This window comes from Mesoplodon mirus, assembly GCF_964341445.2.
Source record: "Mesoplodon mirus genome assembly, chromosome: 3".
NCBI lineage: Eukaryota > Metazoa > Chordata > Mammalia > Artiodactyla > Ziphiidae > Mesoplodon > Mesoplodon mirus.
The window spans coordinates 390,843-405,952 of record NC_138978.1 but is presented as its reverse complement, the minus strand read 5'-3'; the positions used below and the strand labels follow the sequence as shown (position 1 = coordinate 405,952).

Below are 15,110 nucleotides of genomic sequence, written 5' to 3'. Positions count from 1 at the left end.
CCGGCCGCTCCCGCGCCTGCGCCTGGGCTTTCGCCCCTCCCAGGCAGCCTCGGTCGGCCGCCCAGGGCGGGGGCAGAGGCGGGGCCAGACTTAGGGAGCGGGTGCAAAGTGCCGACCCAGGGGAGACAGCCCCACGCAGACTCGCACGTACCCCCGGCCACTCACTCGCCCCCCCCCACCCTCCCGCCGCAGTCCGGCCGAGCGCTTGTTGCCAATCCCCCGGGTTGCCTAACGGCAGGATCGCTGGAACGCACGGGGCCCGACGGCTCCAGCTGCTGTTGCTGGGCCCACCCACACTTCCGACCGCCTGCCCGGACGAAGGGGGCGGGACGTCGGGGCGTTTGGCGACGCTCCCCGGCGGTGACAGCGGGCGGCGAGCGCGGGCGGCGGACTTTGGCGACGCTCCCCGGCGGTGACAGCGGGCGGCGCGCGCGGGCGGCGGACTTTGGCGACGTTCCCCAGCGGTGACAGGCGGGGCGGGGCGGTGGCGCGGCGGCCTCGTTCCGGGGCGGGCGGGCGCCGAGCGCGGCGCGGCGCGGCGCGGCGCGGGCGGGCGGGCCGGCTGGGGATGCCGCTCGGGGCGCCGCGGTCCTCCTGCCAGTGAGCGCCTCGCGCCGCCGCAGCCATGACGGTGGAGTTCGAGGAGTGCATCAAGGACTCGCCACGCTTCAGGTGCGCCCCCGGGGCGCGGCGCGGCCCTTTGTGATCCGCGGGGTCGCCGCCCCTCGGGGCACCCGGGGCCGCCGGGGGATGGGCGCGGGCGGGGGCGCCGGTGCCACCTTTGTGCCCGGCGCCGGGGCCGGAGGCGAGAGCAGGAGGACACGTCTTGTACAAAGCCCGCAGCGCCCCGGCCCGAGAGCCCGGAACAAAAGATGCCCCTTGTGCTGGTCGCCGCGCGCGGAGGGTGCGCGCGTGGGGCGGGGCGGCCGCCGGCGCGGCCACCTCTCCGTGGGAGTGTCCGCCCCGCTTTGTGTCTGCACCTTCGTGCTGGCCAGCTGCACAGGGCTGAGACCTAGCCCGGCGCTGCAGCCTGGCTGTGGCCAGGGTCGTCTGGGTGCGTGGGGCTTCTGCCCATGGAATCTGTCTTGGTCCTCGTGCCCAGAGCAGTCAAGGGGGCAGGCAGCTGGAGCCTCGGTTAGGGCCTCGGGCGGCTGCTTGGCAGGAGTGACCTAGGCACCTGGCGCGGTGGGGGCTGACAGAGCAGACTGGGTTCCAGGGACTGGTGGAGGTTCTGCGCTGTGGCCGGGCCTGGGTTTGTGCTTTTAGTCCTTCCTGGGAGTGCAGGCGTGCTTATCCGTGTGGACACGTTCATGGTGCGCGCGCATCTGCTTTAACGGGGCACCTCCCGTGTGTCAGGTGCTCATGCTTGTGCTCGTGTTCGGGTGCACACGTGTGAGTTCTGCCCCCCTGCACCCTCCCTTGAGGTGCCAGACCTTGGACGTGAATGTGTGGGTGAGCTGCACCCCTGGACTGGCTGCTTGATGCGTGCGTCCAGACTAGTGCTGGGTGCACACACACGTGTGCATGTGTCACCTCTGGGTGTGAATACAGATGCATAGTGGGTGTGTATCATAAAAGTGTGAGTTTAGGCAGTAAGCATACGTTAGTTTGCTCCTGTGTGGATCTCAGCGCGGGGTACGTGTTTATACACGTATCCACAAGTACACCCGTCTGCGTGTGCGTTGCGCTGCTGCGTGCATGCACGTTTGATGGCTTGTGTGCATATCTGCCATGCCTCTGCACACTCGCACTTGGCCGTGCGTGTGTGTGCGCGCGCGTGCGCTGGGTCTTTGGGGTGTGTTAGCCAGAGGGCCTGTGTGTGGGTGTCTGGTGGGCCTCAGCATCAGTGCCCTTACCCCTGACTCCCTAGAGCCAGCCCCTTGCCCAACCGCCACACAAGGGGTCAGCAACAAAGGCCAAGGAAGGCTGGATGAGGGGTAGGGGTCGGACCAGAGAGTGGCCCCAGGTCCTGGGCAGAGTGCTGCGGGCCACCCTCTGTGTTCTCCCATTTTCTGTTCCTGACTGCTTGAGGGAGGGGGTGTAAGCGACTCGGCACCCGTGATCCTGGGCCCCCAGCACGGCCCAGGCGGCGGGCGGAGGTGTAGCCAGGGCCTCAGCTGGGGACCTGGTCCTGGCCGAAGCACCGCAGCATCACCCTGGCCCCCGGCTGCGGAGCCTCGTGCTCCTCCTCCCCGTCGCGGTGGGGCCCAGGCCCAGCTTGTCCAGTTGGATCAGGGCCACTGGCACCCCATTCACCTCCAGGCCTTCCCTCCCACACCAGCCTGCTCGCCGGTGGCACCCACGGTGTGGCAGTGGGTGCAGCAGCGCCTGGGCTTTGCCAGGTTTCCTTTGAGATCTCGTGCCCAGCCAAGCCCGGGCTGAGGTCCAAGGAGATCCCCCGACCTTGGGCCACAGAAGCTACACTAGGTGGGTTTTGGTTGGGCTGAGATGTGATGGCTTTTGAGGCTTTTCTGGGGTCCCCTTGTCAGCGCCGCTGAGCATGTAACCTGGACTTCCTGGAGGCCAGCCTGGGGGCGGGGGTTAGGGCGGGGCCAGACAGGAGAGTGTGGTCAGCGATGCGGAGCCCCAGCCCTGGGAAGGGGGACCCTGCCTACGCGCTCTTGGCCTGGGGGAGCCCCACAGCCCCGGATGTACGTGGCTGGAGGGGTCCAGACTCTCTCAGACCGGCGGGGTGCTGCCCACCCCTTGTTCTTGGTGCCCCCTCCCCTGGGTGGGGCTTCAGGCGCTGAGTCATGGCTCTGGTGGGGGAGCTGGCCTCACCCTCTTCCCCAGCATCCAAGCTGTTGAGGAAATCCTGGAGGGAGAGCAGGAGAGGAGGCCTTGGTCCATGGGGGTGGGGAGGAGAGACCTGAGGGGCGTGGGGCCCCCGGGACGGACTCTCTGCTGAGCGCCCACCTTGTCCCCATGAGCACACTTGTCAGCCTCTGGTGCATCCCACCCTCACCAGCTCTCTAGGGACCAACCCCCCATCCCGGCCCAAGGGTGACAGCTCTCCACGCAGCTGGCCAGGACAGTTGGGGTGGCTGGGCCTCCAGGAGCCGCGTCCCCGTCTTCTGGGTGGGTGGTCCTTCCCTTCTCTGGGACCCTCGGCAGGTGAGGGGGAGGGGGAGGCTACAGCAGCCGTCAGGGTCCTGCAGTCTCGGGGGGGGACACCTGCGGGCTGTGGGCTACCACGGGTCCAAGCAGACGTCCCCTTTGACCCCTTCCTTCTCTGGAACTCAGATGCCCCTCAGCCCGTGGGGAAGGGATAGGGGCTGCTCAGAGAGGAGGAGGGTGGTGGGACGACGGTCCAAGGTCCCTGACGGGGCAGCCTGGCACTCACCCCATACATCCTAATTGAGGGCATCCCGAGCTGCACCCCGCGTGAGGGACTAAGTCCCTCCCCCCAGGCCTGGGAAACCCTGGAACATGCCCCTCCTCTGCCAGCTGCGGGGGCAGCGAGGGGCCAGCGAGGGGCCGCTAGACCTGGACAGCCTTCTCTCTGCCTGGCCCTGCCCTGGCCCTGGCCCTGCCTCTGGCCGGAGCTCCTTCCCTGTTGTCCCTGGTCCCCAGAAGGCCAGATGGGCCCAGCTCGCCAGCTGAGTGGGGTGGGGAGGGCAGGATCCTGGCCCTATTTCCCTATTTCCTGTTCCCGGAGTGTTGGGGGGTGTCACGTGCCTGATCCATCTGCCTCTCGCCTTGCCTTCCGGGATTCTCCGTCCACTGGCTTCTCTGGTGATGTCAGACATTAACTCTTCCCTCCCCAAGGCAGCCCCATTGGCAGGCCGCCCCCGTGGGAGTGGGCTCCTCCAGGGTCTGGCCCACTGCTCCTGCCAGGCAGACAGGGCCTACTTGGTATTCTGAGCTTGGGGAGTAGGCAGGAGGTAGGGGCACGCCTCTGCAGGCGTCTCACGGGGCCACAGAGCTGCTGAGACAGGTCTGCCCTGGGGCCTGCCAGCCCCAGGCCAGGGTGGGCTGCAGCAGAAGCTGAGGGGTGGGGGGTCCAGATGGGGTTCGCAGTCAACCCTGAGTCCTGGAGAGGCGCAGGGCCTGGGCCAGGGCGGGTGACCAGCAAGGCCCTGCATGTGCACCTCCACGGGGCCCCGGCCCCTCCCTCTGTGCTAGGGACCTGTCTGACCACCCCCTTCCCGCACCCCCCCACCCCGTCCACAGACCCCAGATGGGGGCGTCACAGCCAACTGGGCTCTATCTGCCTGGGGTGGCAGTGGGCCCTGGTGGCTCTGCGGCTCTGGAGTCACGGTCCCAGTCCTGCCCCCTCCCCACCTCCCTCTTCCATCCCCCCTCACCGCCAGCCTCCACCTCCTGGTCTGTTTGAGGGGCGCGTGGAGGCAGGTGGGCCTGCAGGAGCCAGTGGCCATCGGCAGAGTAGCCCCTTCCCACTGCTGACCCCTTTGGGGAGGTGCCCGGGAGACGAGGCCGAGCTGAGTCGGTGGGGGAGGCTCGCTGTAAGCGGGGCTCCAGCCACCCTCTCCCTGTCGCAGGGCAACTATCGACGAGGTGGAAACGGACGTGGTTGAGATCGAGGCCAAACTGGACAAGGTGAGGGGGACCTGGGGGCACACGGAGGGCCCGGGGCTACTCTCCCTGCCCCCCGCGCGGTCCTGGCCCAGCTCACCCACGGCCACCAGTGTGAGCGCGAGTGTGCGTGTGCACAGCACGTGGGCCTGTCCATCACCAGCCTGTCACACCCATACCGGGGTGTACATCCCCCACACACACCTGTGTCTGCCGGGTCTCCTCCCGCCAAGCCAAGCAGGGTGGGGGGCCTTGGCAGGGCGCGGGGGCAGCTGCCAGGGGGCTCTGCCTCCAGGTGCCTGAGTTAGGGGCCAAGGGCACAGGCAGGAGCGGGAGGAGGGCACCGGCTTCAAAGCCAGAGGGAGGAAGGAGGGGCGGCGCCCCTGAGCCCCTCGCCGGCTGGCCCTGCTGACCCTTTTCCAGGGCCCCACGCTCCCCCGGCCCTGGGTTCCCTGCTCCCGGCTTCCCTCCCCCGCTCCCACCTCCCACCCTGGAACTGAGACCTGGGGCACGCCAAGCTGTCCCCCAGCGCCAGGTGGGCTCAGGAGGGTGGGCAGGCGGGCGGGCAGTGGCCTTCCCTTCCCGCCCGGGGCTGCTCGGGGGCAGCTGTGTCCTGGGCACTGACGGACCCTGAGCTGAATTCCGGCTGCCCTGTCCGGGTCCCTGCCCGTGTGGCCCGGCCTCTTGGTGGTGTGAGTGTTGCCCCATCCGTCGTCCTGTCCGCAGCTGGTGAAGCTGTGCAGCGGCGTGATCGAGGCTGGCAAGGCCTACGTCACCACCAACAGGCTCTTCGTGAGTGGCGTCCGTGACCTGTCCCAGCAGTGCCAGGGCGACACCGTCATCTCGGTGAGGGGGCAGCTGACCTCTGACCTCTAGTCAGGGGTGGGCAAGGGCAGGCAGCCCCTCAGGGTGCCCTGGCCTTGGGAGCAGGTGGGCGTCTGCGCTGGGCTGCGGGGGCCGCTCTGCGGCCTGTGGGCGGGAGATGCCGGACACTGGGGGCACAGCCGTCCCATCTGAGCAAGGGTCTTCCCCCACCCACCCACCCTGCCCCCAGGAATGTCTGCAGAGGTTCGGAGACAGCCTGCAGGAGATGGTCACCTACCACATGGTGAGCCCTGGCTGGGGGGCGGGGGAGTGGGGGGCGATGGGGGGGGCGGAGGGGAGGAGAGGGCAGGGCCCACCCACCTGACTTCATGATCAGTTGTCCCATCCACCCCCATCCCAGGCAGCCCCCGCCCCCACCCCTGCGGGCTCCCTGCAGGCCCCGCCCAGCCTGGAAGGCTCTGGGCTGGCTCCATGCGCTAGAGCTGAGCTGGCAGGGGCGGGCGGTGGGGGAGGCCACGTTTCTGCTCCTGCAGTCTGGCTGGGGGTGGGGGGCACATCACTGAGACACTGCTGTGTCCCAGGTGAGGGTCAGACAGCCAGCTGGGAGGCACCTCGACCCTGCCCGGGGCTGAGGGCAGTGGGGGCTTGGGGTGGGCAAGGCCTTAGAGGGTCATCCAGGGCCACCCGGCAGGGGTCATGGGCCAGGCGACGGAAGTATCTCCCAGGCTGACCCCACAGCTATCGTATGACTCCCAACCCCGCTGCTACCCGGACTGGGTCTGCGTGACCTTGAGCCCCTCAGGGCCCCCACTGTGGACACACAGAACAGACCGAGGCACACGTGGGTGGTCAGACCGTGGCCTGGAAACCAGAGCCCCAGACTAAACAAGGGGCCCATCCCCTGTAGGGGAAGTTCAGAAATAAACCAGCGGCGGATGGCTTGTTGTCCTGCCCCCATGTGTCTGTCTGTCTGTTCCTGGTTAGGCCCCAGCGCTCTCTCTGCGTTGAGGGGTCTGATTCTGGGTCCAGCCAGTGCTGCAGGGAGGCCCCACCCTGCCCCCAGGCCAGATTTGGGAGCTCCGGCTGCATCTCCATCCCTCTTACTGCAGGGCTGGGCATCCCCCAGGTGGCCTCCCAAGGCCTGGGCGATGGGTGTCCCTCGGGACTCTGTGTGCGCCTGCCCTGTCCGGGCTGATGTGGGGTGGACCATAGGAGGGGGTCCATCTGGGACAGCGATGGCTTCTAGTCCGGCTGAGAGCCAGGTGGGGGGGACGGGCAGGTGGTCACAGCTGTCGCCTCTGGCCGCCAACCCAGGCCTGGGGGCCCGTGACCCTGTGAGGCTGGCTCTGTGAGGGTGGGGCTGGACGGGCCTTTCCCTGGTTCTCACCTGAGGGGACAGGGGCCTGGCCTCTGGGGTCATGTGGGGACAGACGCCTGACACCCGCACCCTCCTTTGCCCCCAGATCCTGTTTGACCAGGCCCAGAGGTCTGTGCGGCAACAGCTCCACAACTTCGTCAAAGAGTGAGTGGCCCCGAGGGAGGCCTGGCCTCTCCCGGCCCCGGGAGGTGTCAGGGTGACACCCACGCTGGAAGGGGGAGCAGACGCAGCTAAGCTTGATCTGGGGGGGGGTCCGGGGGCCTTGGCAGGGTCTCGGCTCAGTGCTGTGTGTACAGCCGGGGACCCCCCGAGTGGAGAGTCTGGAGTCCGGGGTGAGGCTGGGGGTCCCCCCAGGCTGGACCAATCCTGGGAGTGAGGTTGTGAAGGGGGAGGGGCCTGAGGAGGAAGACGCAGGGAGCGGTGGCTGGCGGGGGCGGGAGCGGGGCAGGAGGCTCTGGAGCACAGAGGGGCTGGGAGCAGGGAGGGCATTTCCTAGAGCTGGGAGACCCTGTGTACACCCCCTTCGGACCCCCTGACGTGACGCCCACCGGCCTCCAGAGACGTGCGCAAGTTCAAGGAGACTAAGAAGCAGTTCGACAGGGTCCGGGAGGACATGGAGCTGTCCCTGGCAAGGAACGCCCAGGCCCCGAGGCACCGGCCCCACGAGGCGGAGGAGGCCGCGGGTGCCCTGGTCCTCGCCCGGAAGTGCTTCCGCCACCTGGCGCTGGACTATGTGCTCCAGGTCAGCCCCTGGGCGTTCCTGTGTCCCTGCAGACAGGGGGCTGGTGTCTGGAGGGGCCCCTGTGGCTTGAGAAAACTTGAGATGCTTGGGAACGGACATGGGGGGCGGATGCCCATGCAAAGGCCTGAGGTGGGGATGGGCCAGGGACAAGCCAGGGCTGTGGGCTGCAGGGGGCGGAGGCCTCGAAGGCCTTGCTGAGGCAGGGCTTGGAGGGACTTGGAGCAAAAGGGAGAGAATCTGTGGCGTTGCCTATGGGAGGGGCCCAGTGTCCTGAACTGCGACCATGAGAGCATGGATGGGCACCAGTTCAGGGAGCCGAAGATGAGCTGGAGGTCTCGGGGGACCACAGCACCCTGAGTGGACAGTGTGGCGAGGTCCAGGTCGTGGCCCAACCTTGGCCCTGACGCCCCTTCACCTGTTCACTCCTCCCCTGGCAGATCAACGTTCTCCAGGCCAAGAAGAAGTTTGAGATTTTGGATTCTGTGAGTGCTGGATGAGGGGGAGGGGTTGCCCTCAAGTATAGGCACGTGCCGCAGGCGTGCTGGGTGTGGGTGCAAAAGCTGGGGCCCCAGCCACTGCCCCTGGGGCGGGGCCTCACCTGCGTGCCCCCCACCCCCCAGATGCTGTCCTTCATGCACGCCCAGTACAGCTTCTTCCAGCAGGGCTACAGCCTGCTGCACCAGCTGGACCCCTACATGAAGAAGCTGGCGGCTGAGGTGAGCCTTTGGGGAGGGGGCCCCGGGGCCAGCTGGTCAGGGGAGGGGGTCCACGTCCCTCTCTGTGCCCTTCCCCACAGCTGGACCAGCTGGTGATCGACTCGGCAGTGGAAAAGCGGGAGATGGAGCGCAAGCACGCGGCCATCCAGCAGCGGGTGAGGCCCTGCAGCCCTGGCCGCGCCCCGAGGGGCCCCGGGTCCACCGCCCCTCACCCCGCTCCACGCGAGGACCTGGGGGGCCCAGCGCACAGACACGCGCCCCGTCCCTCCCCAGGCCCACCCACTCTCAGGCTGACTCTGATCTGTCTTTGAACTGCAGTCAGAGGCGGGGGTCCCCACCCTCAGGGTCTCAGCACAGTGGAACGGTCACTTAGACGCCAGCGCCAGCCCCCTCAGCCCCCTCAGACGCTGGGGCTGCAGCTGGGACGGGGATCCTACTGCGGCCTCGTCTGGCCGGCCACAGCTGGCCTGGCGCGGCCCGGGGCAGAGACGGGCTGCGGGGCGGGAGCTGACAGTCCCCAGCCGGCAGGGCGGGGGCAGGGCTGCACTCACTGGTTCTCTCCCTCCTCCCGCCTCTCCTGCTCTCGCCCTCAGACGCTGCTGCAGGTGAGTGGGCGCCCACCCTGGGGGGAGGGGGCCCCGGTGGGCAGGGCCTCTGCCCTTCCCGCCCCGCGGCGTTTCAGCACCAAGGACACCTCCACGGCCCCGGCGCAGCTCCCAGCGCGCGCGGCCCGCTCCAGCGGAGGTGGCTGAGCTGGGACCGCATCCCCTGCGTCCCCTACGGGGGCAGCTGCAGCTGTCCCTTCCCGCCCCCACTCAGCCAGGGGAGCAGGTGGCTGGGCCTCCTCTCCCACTGCCGGGCACCCAGGACAACGCTCAGTGTCTCCCCAGCCCGCGTGAATGGAGCTCTGTCAGGCTGGTCAGAGCAGCCCAGCTGGCGACATGAATGGGGGACAGCTTCCTTCCTGATCCCAGAGCCTGCTGCTCTGCCAGGCTGGGGGGTGGGGGCTGGAGCTCTCCGGGCCCCCAGCTGTGACGGGAGGCATCTGCCCCCACGGGGTTTCGGGTCAGGAAGCGGCTGTGAAGACCCCCCCTCCACCTTGCCTCTGGGGCAGCCCGAGAGGGCGGCAGTGTCCCCGCAGCCGCGGGTGGGTGCTCACTGGGGGCCGGGCTCCGACCACCCCCAGGACTTCTCCTACGATGAGCCCAAGGTGGAGTTTGACGTGGACGCTCCCAGTGGTGTGGTGATGGAGGGCTACCTCTTCAAGAGGGCCAGCAACGCCTTCAAGACGTGGAACCGGTAAGGGAGGGCCCTTCCTCAGGGGGTGCAGGGCAGACGTGGGGCCGGCCTGGCCTGACCCCTCCTGGCCCATCCCCCTGCCCAGGCGCTGGTTCTCCATCCAGAACAGCCAGCTGGTCTACCAGAAGAAGCTCAAGGTGCGCTGGGCCCAGGCAGCAACGCCCAGGGCCTTGGGGTGGGCAATTGGTGGGGGGCGTCACAGGGCTGAGGACGCTGATGGGCCCCAAGGCCCGAGTGGCCAGGGACAGAGGCCACTCAAGTCTCAGCCGGTCCGTGTCTCTTGAGTGGAGCAGTGGACGGGCGGTCGGTGCGGGGCAGGGCTGGGTGCTGAGTGCACGGGCCATGGCGGTGCCGCCCGCAGGACGTGCTGACCGTGGTGGTGGACGACCTCCGGCTCTGCTCTGTGAAGCCCTGCGAGGACATTGAGCGGAGGTTCTGCTTTGAGGTCGTGTCGCCCACCAAGTGAGGAGGCCCAGCCCAGGGCGGGTGCGGAGGGAGCCCCTGCCCGCCCGGCCTGACGGCCCCCTCCCCACAGGAGCTGCATGCTGCAGGCCGACTCGGAGAAGCTACGGCAGGCGTGGGTTCAGGCTGTACAAGCCAGCATCGCATCCGCCTACCGGGAGAGCCCCGACAGCTGCTACAGCGAGGTGGGCCCTCCAGCGCCCTGCACACGCGTGCACAGCTCCCGCAGGCCACACGCAAGCACGCATGTGCATTGTGTGTACGCGCACATGAGTGTGTGCACACGTGCGGGCGCAGGCTCGGGCCTCAGGGACCTCGACCTGTGCCGGCACCTGCGTCTGGGGAGGAGGAGGGGCTCTGCTGGGCAGACTGGGGCTGGAGCTCCCATAGGGCTGAGCGACCCCTCACCCTGTCTCCAGAGGCTGGACCGCACGGCGTCCCCGTCCACCAGCAGCATCGACTCTGCCACGGACTCCCGGGAACGCAGCGTCAAGGGCGAGAGCGCGCTGCGGCGCGTGCAGCACGTGGCCGGGAACGGCCAGTGCGGCGACTGCGGGCGGCCGGACCCGCGCTGGGCCAGCATCAACCTGGGCGTGCTGCTCTGCATCGAGTGCTCGGGCATCCACAGGTGGGACCCTCGGGTGGCAGGTGGGGCGTGGGGGCCGCGGCGTGCCCTGACTCTCCTCCCCCTGCCTTGCCATCCAGGAGCCTGGGCGTCCACTGTTCCAAGGTGCGGTCCCTGACCCTGGACTCGTGGGAGCCGGAGCTGCTGAAGGTGTGGGGGGCCATCACAGGCCGCTTGGTGGCTCGGGGCGGGGGGCGGGAGCCAGGTCTGCAAGCTTGGGGGGCGTTCGGTGAGCTGGGCTGATGCCCACACCACCCTCTCCTGCCAGCTGATGTGTGAGCTGGGAAACAGCACCGTGAACCAGATCTACGAGGCCCAGTGTGAGGGGCCGGGCAGCAGGAAGCCCACGGCCGGCAGCCCCAGGTGAGGTGGGGGGCAGCCTGGGCGGGGCCAGGGGACCCCCGGCCCACGAGTGCAGCCTCACGTCTGGTCCTGGTCCAGGCAGGACAAGGAGGCCTGGATCAAGGACAAATACGTGGAAAAGAAGTTCGTGCGGAGGCCGCCCTCGGCACCGGCCCGGGAGGCCCCACGGCGCTGGCGGGCGCAGAAGTGCCGGCGCCACCACAGCTCCCCCCGTGCGCACACCACCCGCCGCAGCAAAATCCGGATGGAGCCCGTCCCGCCCTCTGTGGCTGCTCTGTGCTCAGGTGGGAGGGGCTGGCAGGTGCGCCCCAGCTCACAGGCCTGGGCAGGACGTGAGCCTCCAGACCCTGGATCCCAGGGAGGCCGGGGTGGGGGGGTGGCAGGAGGGGTGGGCAGGGCTCACGGGCACCCCAAGCTCTGCCCACCGCCCACCGCGGCCTGGTTCCCGCCCTGCAGGCTCCACAGAGCCCAGGTTCCGCAGGGACTCCCTCTTCTGCCCGGATGAGCTGGACTCCCTCTTCTCCTACTTTGACGCGGGGGCTGCTGCAGCCGGTCCACGCAGTAAGTCCCCTGCTGCCCACCCCCCCACACACCCCTGCTCAGCAGGAGCAGCAGGGCAGGGGCCAGGCCCGCTCGCCCGGAGGGCGGATGAGTGCGGGACAGCCGCGGCCACTCGCTCAGGGACCGGAGGGACGGGCTTTCCTCGCAGGAGGGACTGGTCTGGGGATGGGGAGAGTTTGGAGGTCAAGCAGGGCTGAGGCTGGGATAGTGTCTCGAGGGGCCGGGGGTAATTTGGCCGCTGGCTTGGAGGCTGGGGCCATGACCCTCAGGAGTGACGTGGGCGCGTGTGCTGTGTGCACACAGGAATGTGTGTGTAAGGGCGCGACTGTGCACACAGGTGAATGCCTGTGAGTGCACGGGCATACGTGTGTATATGCGTGGGCGTGTGCCCATGCACGTGTGCACGTGCCTGCTGGGAGCCGGACCAGATCCCGAGAGACCGCTGTGTGCATCCTCCCCAACCCCTTCTGGAGGTCGGGGGGCAAATGCTACAAGTCAGCGCTCTCCCCGTTAACCGTCTGTCGGCACCCACTGGCCTGGGGCACGTGGGCAGAAGGCGTAGGTTGGGGCCAAGAACTGGTCGGGCTGCTGGGGTGATGGAGGTCCCCTCGGGCAGCAGAGGGCGCCGTCTCACCATCCCTCAGCCTGGTCTCATCTGTGAGGTCTGCCCTCGGGTGAGCAGGGCCAAGTTCGCTCGCTGTGGCCTGGGGCTGTGTCTGGGGCTTGGCAAAGACCCCACCTCTGGGCGGTGACCGCCCCGCCTGCACTGGCCACAGCTAGGGCTGACCTGAGAGGGCGGACTTCCACCTGTGGCTGTGCTCCTGGGGGACTGGCGATCCTGGCTCCCTCAAGCTGTTACTTGATTCTCTCCCCTTTCCTCCCATCCTGGGCAGGGCTCCCCTCTGCCTCACCCCCCAGCATCCCCCGGAGGGTGGGTGGGGTGCCAGCCTTCCCCCAGGGCTGTCGGAGCAGGCAGAAGCGCTCAGGACCTCCTCTGCTTGCGGACCCTGCAGGTCTGAGCAGTGACAGCGGCTTAGGGGGCAGCTCCGACGGCAGCTCGGATGTCCTGGCCTTCGGCGTGGGCTCCGTGGTGGACCGCGTCACTGAGGAGGGTGGGTGCGCAGCTCCCCAGTCCCGGGCCACCTGTCCCCCACCGCGGGCTGGGTCAGCGGCCCTGACCTCCCCCTCCTCGCAGAGGGTGCCGAGTCGGAGGAGTCCAGTGGCGAGGCAGATGGAGAGGCGGAGGCCTGGGGCCTGGCGGATGTGCGCGAGCTGCACCCCGGGCTACTGGCGCACCGCGCGGCGCGCGCTCGAGACCTCCCCGCACTGGCTGCGGCTCTGGCGCAAGGAGCCGAGGTCAACTGGGCTGACGCGGAGGACGAGGGCAAGACGCCGCTGGTGCAGGCCGTGCTGGGGGTAAGTGGGTGCGGGGTCGCACCCTTCCACGGCGCGCACGCGGGTCCCTTGCCCTCCGCTGAGGACCGGGCTTGGTCCTGCTGGGGCGCCCAGGGTGGCGTCGGGGTGGGGTTGGGGGGTATGGGGGGGGGGGCAGGGGCCCTGCAAAGGGCCATTTCTGTGGCTCCGCTTGGTCTGAACCCACCCCCCACCCACCCCCCAGGGTTCCTTGATCATCTGTGAATTCCTCCTGCAAAACGGAGCGGACGTGAACCAAAGAGACAGCCGAGGCCGGGCGCCCCTGCACCATGCCACGCTCCTGGGCCGCACCGGGTAAGTCGTGGGAGGGCCGGCCCCTTGCCCCCTCTCCCCCACCCCGCCTCGCCCCCCTTGGGCCCGGGTCACCTGCCAGGGCCCGCCCCGACCTGCCCCTCCGCCCTCAGCCAGGTCTGCCTGTTCTTGAAGCGGGGGGCGGACCAGCATGCCTTGGACCACACGCAGCAGGACCCACTGAGCATAGCAGTTCAGGAGGCCAATGCAGACATCGTCACGCTGTGAGCACAGCACGGGGGCGGCGGGGGGCGGGGGCGCGGCGGGAAGTGGGCGGCGGGTGGAAGCGCCTCACGAGGCCCTCCCTCCTCCAGTCTCCGTCTGGCGCGCATGGCCGAGGAGATGCGTGAGGCCGAGGCGGCCCCCGGCCAGCCGGGCCCCCTGGCTGGCAGCAGCCCCACCGAGCTCCAGTACCGCAGGTGCATCCAGGAGTTCATCAGCCTCCACCTGGATGAGAGCTAGGGTGGCCGGGCCTTGGCGGGACCCCACCGGCCCATTTCCTGAGAGCCCCGGAGCTCCTGGAGCCTCACTGCCTGCTCCACCCCCCTCGGAGCTGCCCTGAGCCCCACGGCCCGGAGCAGGACCCCGGCACTGAGTCTCCTGAAGCTCCATGTCTCCCCCGGGAGGTGCTGCATCACCTCACCCAGGGACCCTGTGTCTTCGGGTGACCCCTCCCTAGGGGGCCTGGGTTGCTCGTGTCACAAACCACTCTCAAGGCCCCACGTCGCCTCGTGCCCCTCTCTGCTCCCCCAGGCCCGTGTCACCTCGTGCCCCTCTATCCCTGGGGCCCACGCCGCTTGGTGCCCCACTCTGCCCTCAGGGCCTGTGTCACCTTGTGCCCCCACTTTACTGCCCAAGAACACTGACCTGCTAGTAGGGGCCCTCCCACACCCCCGGAACCCCTCCACTAGGCCCTGGGGCTGGTGGCTGGCCACCAGCACGTGGCGAGGGCAGAAGGGGCCGCCCATCCAGGGGATCAACCCGCGTACCTCACTTAGTGACCCCAGCACCCGGGCTGGGCTTCTTGGGTGCTTGGGGGGCTCTGGCCTGGGGCCTCAGCCCTGGCTGGGTGCGGATGTCCCGAGGCCGTGTGGCTGGCCACGCAGGCCCTCGTGCCCCGCAGCCCCACCCATCCCCCCCCCTTTTCCCACAGCGGGTGGCAGGGGTGTGGCTGTTCCCACCCCTACATGCGACATCCTTTGTCACGGACTGAGGGGTTTTCTACAATGACCTCGTTCTCACTTTGTCTCGCGTCTTTTCTCTGGACTCAAGGACCACTTTGACCCCCAGCTCTGCCTGCTGCTAGGGGAGGCGCCTGCAGCTCAGGCCTGCCCCCTCGCCAGCCTTTCCCCGCCCACACCTCCGGCTCGGCCCATGGGGCCTCGGCTCACTCCCCAGGGCCCTCTGATGCCTTCTGCATTCCCCTTCCCAGAGCCCTGGGGCACCGGCTGGGCCTCTCCCCAACTCGGGCCCTCGGCCAGGCCTAGGCCAGTTGGTTGCTCACTATGCAAAGACTGCCCAGGGAGGCCCCATGGGCAGCAAGGTGGGTGCGGACTGGGCTCCCAGCTCCCTCTCCTGCTGGCTGCGGCCCCTAGAGAGCCTTCCTCTCTCCCTGCTTGAGCTCTGCCCCCGCCTCGCGCCCCACTGCCTGCATCAGGGCCTTTGCTGTGGCCTCGGCTGGCTGGCGGGACCCGCCTCCGCTCCAGATCACAGTTAATAAACGGCCGCTTGCACCTGCCACCTCGCCTCGCCCACCTCACTCCGCTCTGTCCCGGCTGGGGAGGGGGGTCCTCTGTGTCCCCTGCTCTCCCCAAGGGGAGGCCCTGTGTGGGGCAGCACCAGTCGTACCCCCAAAGCACGTAGTAAGCCAGAGCCCTG

At 68.8% G+C, this 15,110-nt stretch overlaps 1 protein-coding gene across 1 annotated transcript; it reads left to right on the top strand.

Moving 5' to 3' along the window:
- Window positions 1-543: 543 nt before the first annotated feature.
- On the top strand, window positions 544-14,478 carry ACAP3 (ArfGAP with coiled-coil, ankyrin repeat and PH domains 3). Its single transcript, XM_082614478.1, is given in 26 exon segments — window positions 544-672; window positions 4,503-4,560; window positions 5,263-5,382; window positions 5,591-5,644; window positions 6,825-6,883; window positions 7,298-7,481; window positions 7,919-7,963; window positions 8,102-8,197; window positions 8,278-8,352; window positions 8,791-8,830; window positions 8,833-8,918; window positions 8,921-9,118; window positions 9,120-9,496; window positions 9,582-9,633; window positions 9,858-9,958; window positions 10,032-10,143; window positions 10,378-10,586; window positions 10,664-10,733; window positions 10,852-10,946; window positions 11,025-11,230; window positions 11,403-11,507; window positions 12,521-12,619; window positions 12,703-12,923; window positions 13,126-13,235; window positions 13,346-13,456; window positions 13,547-14,478. Coding segments are annotated over 26 exon segments (3,078 nt in total). The 5' UTR covers window positions 544-625; the 3' UTR covers window positions 13,695-14,478.
- Window positions 14,479-15,110: the final 632 nt, after the last annotated feature.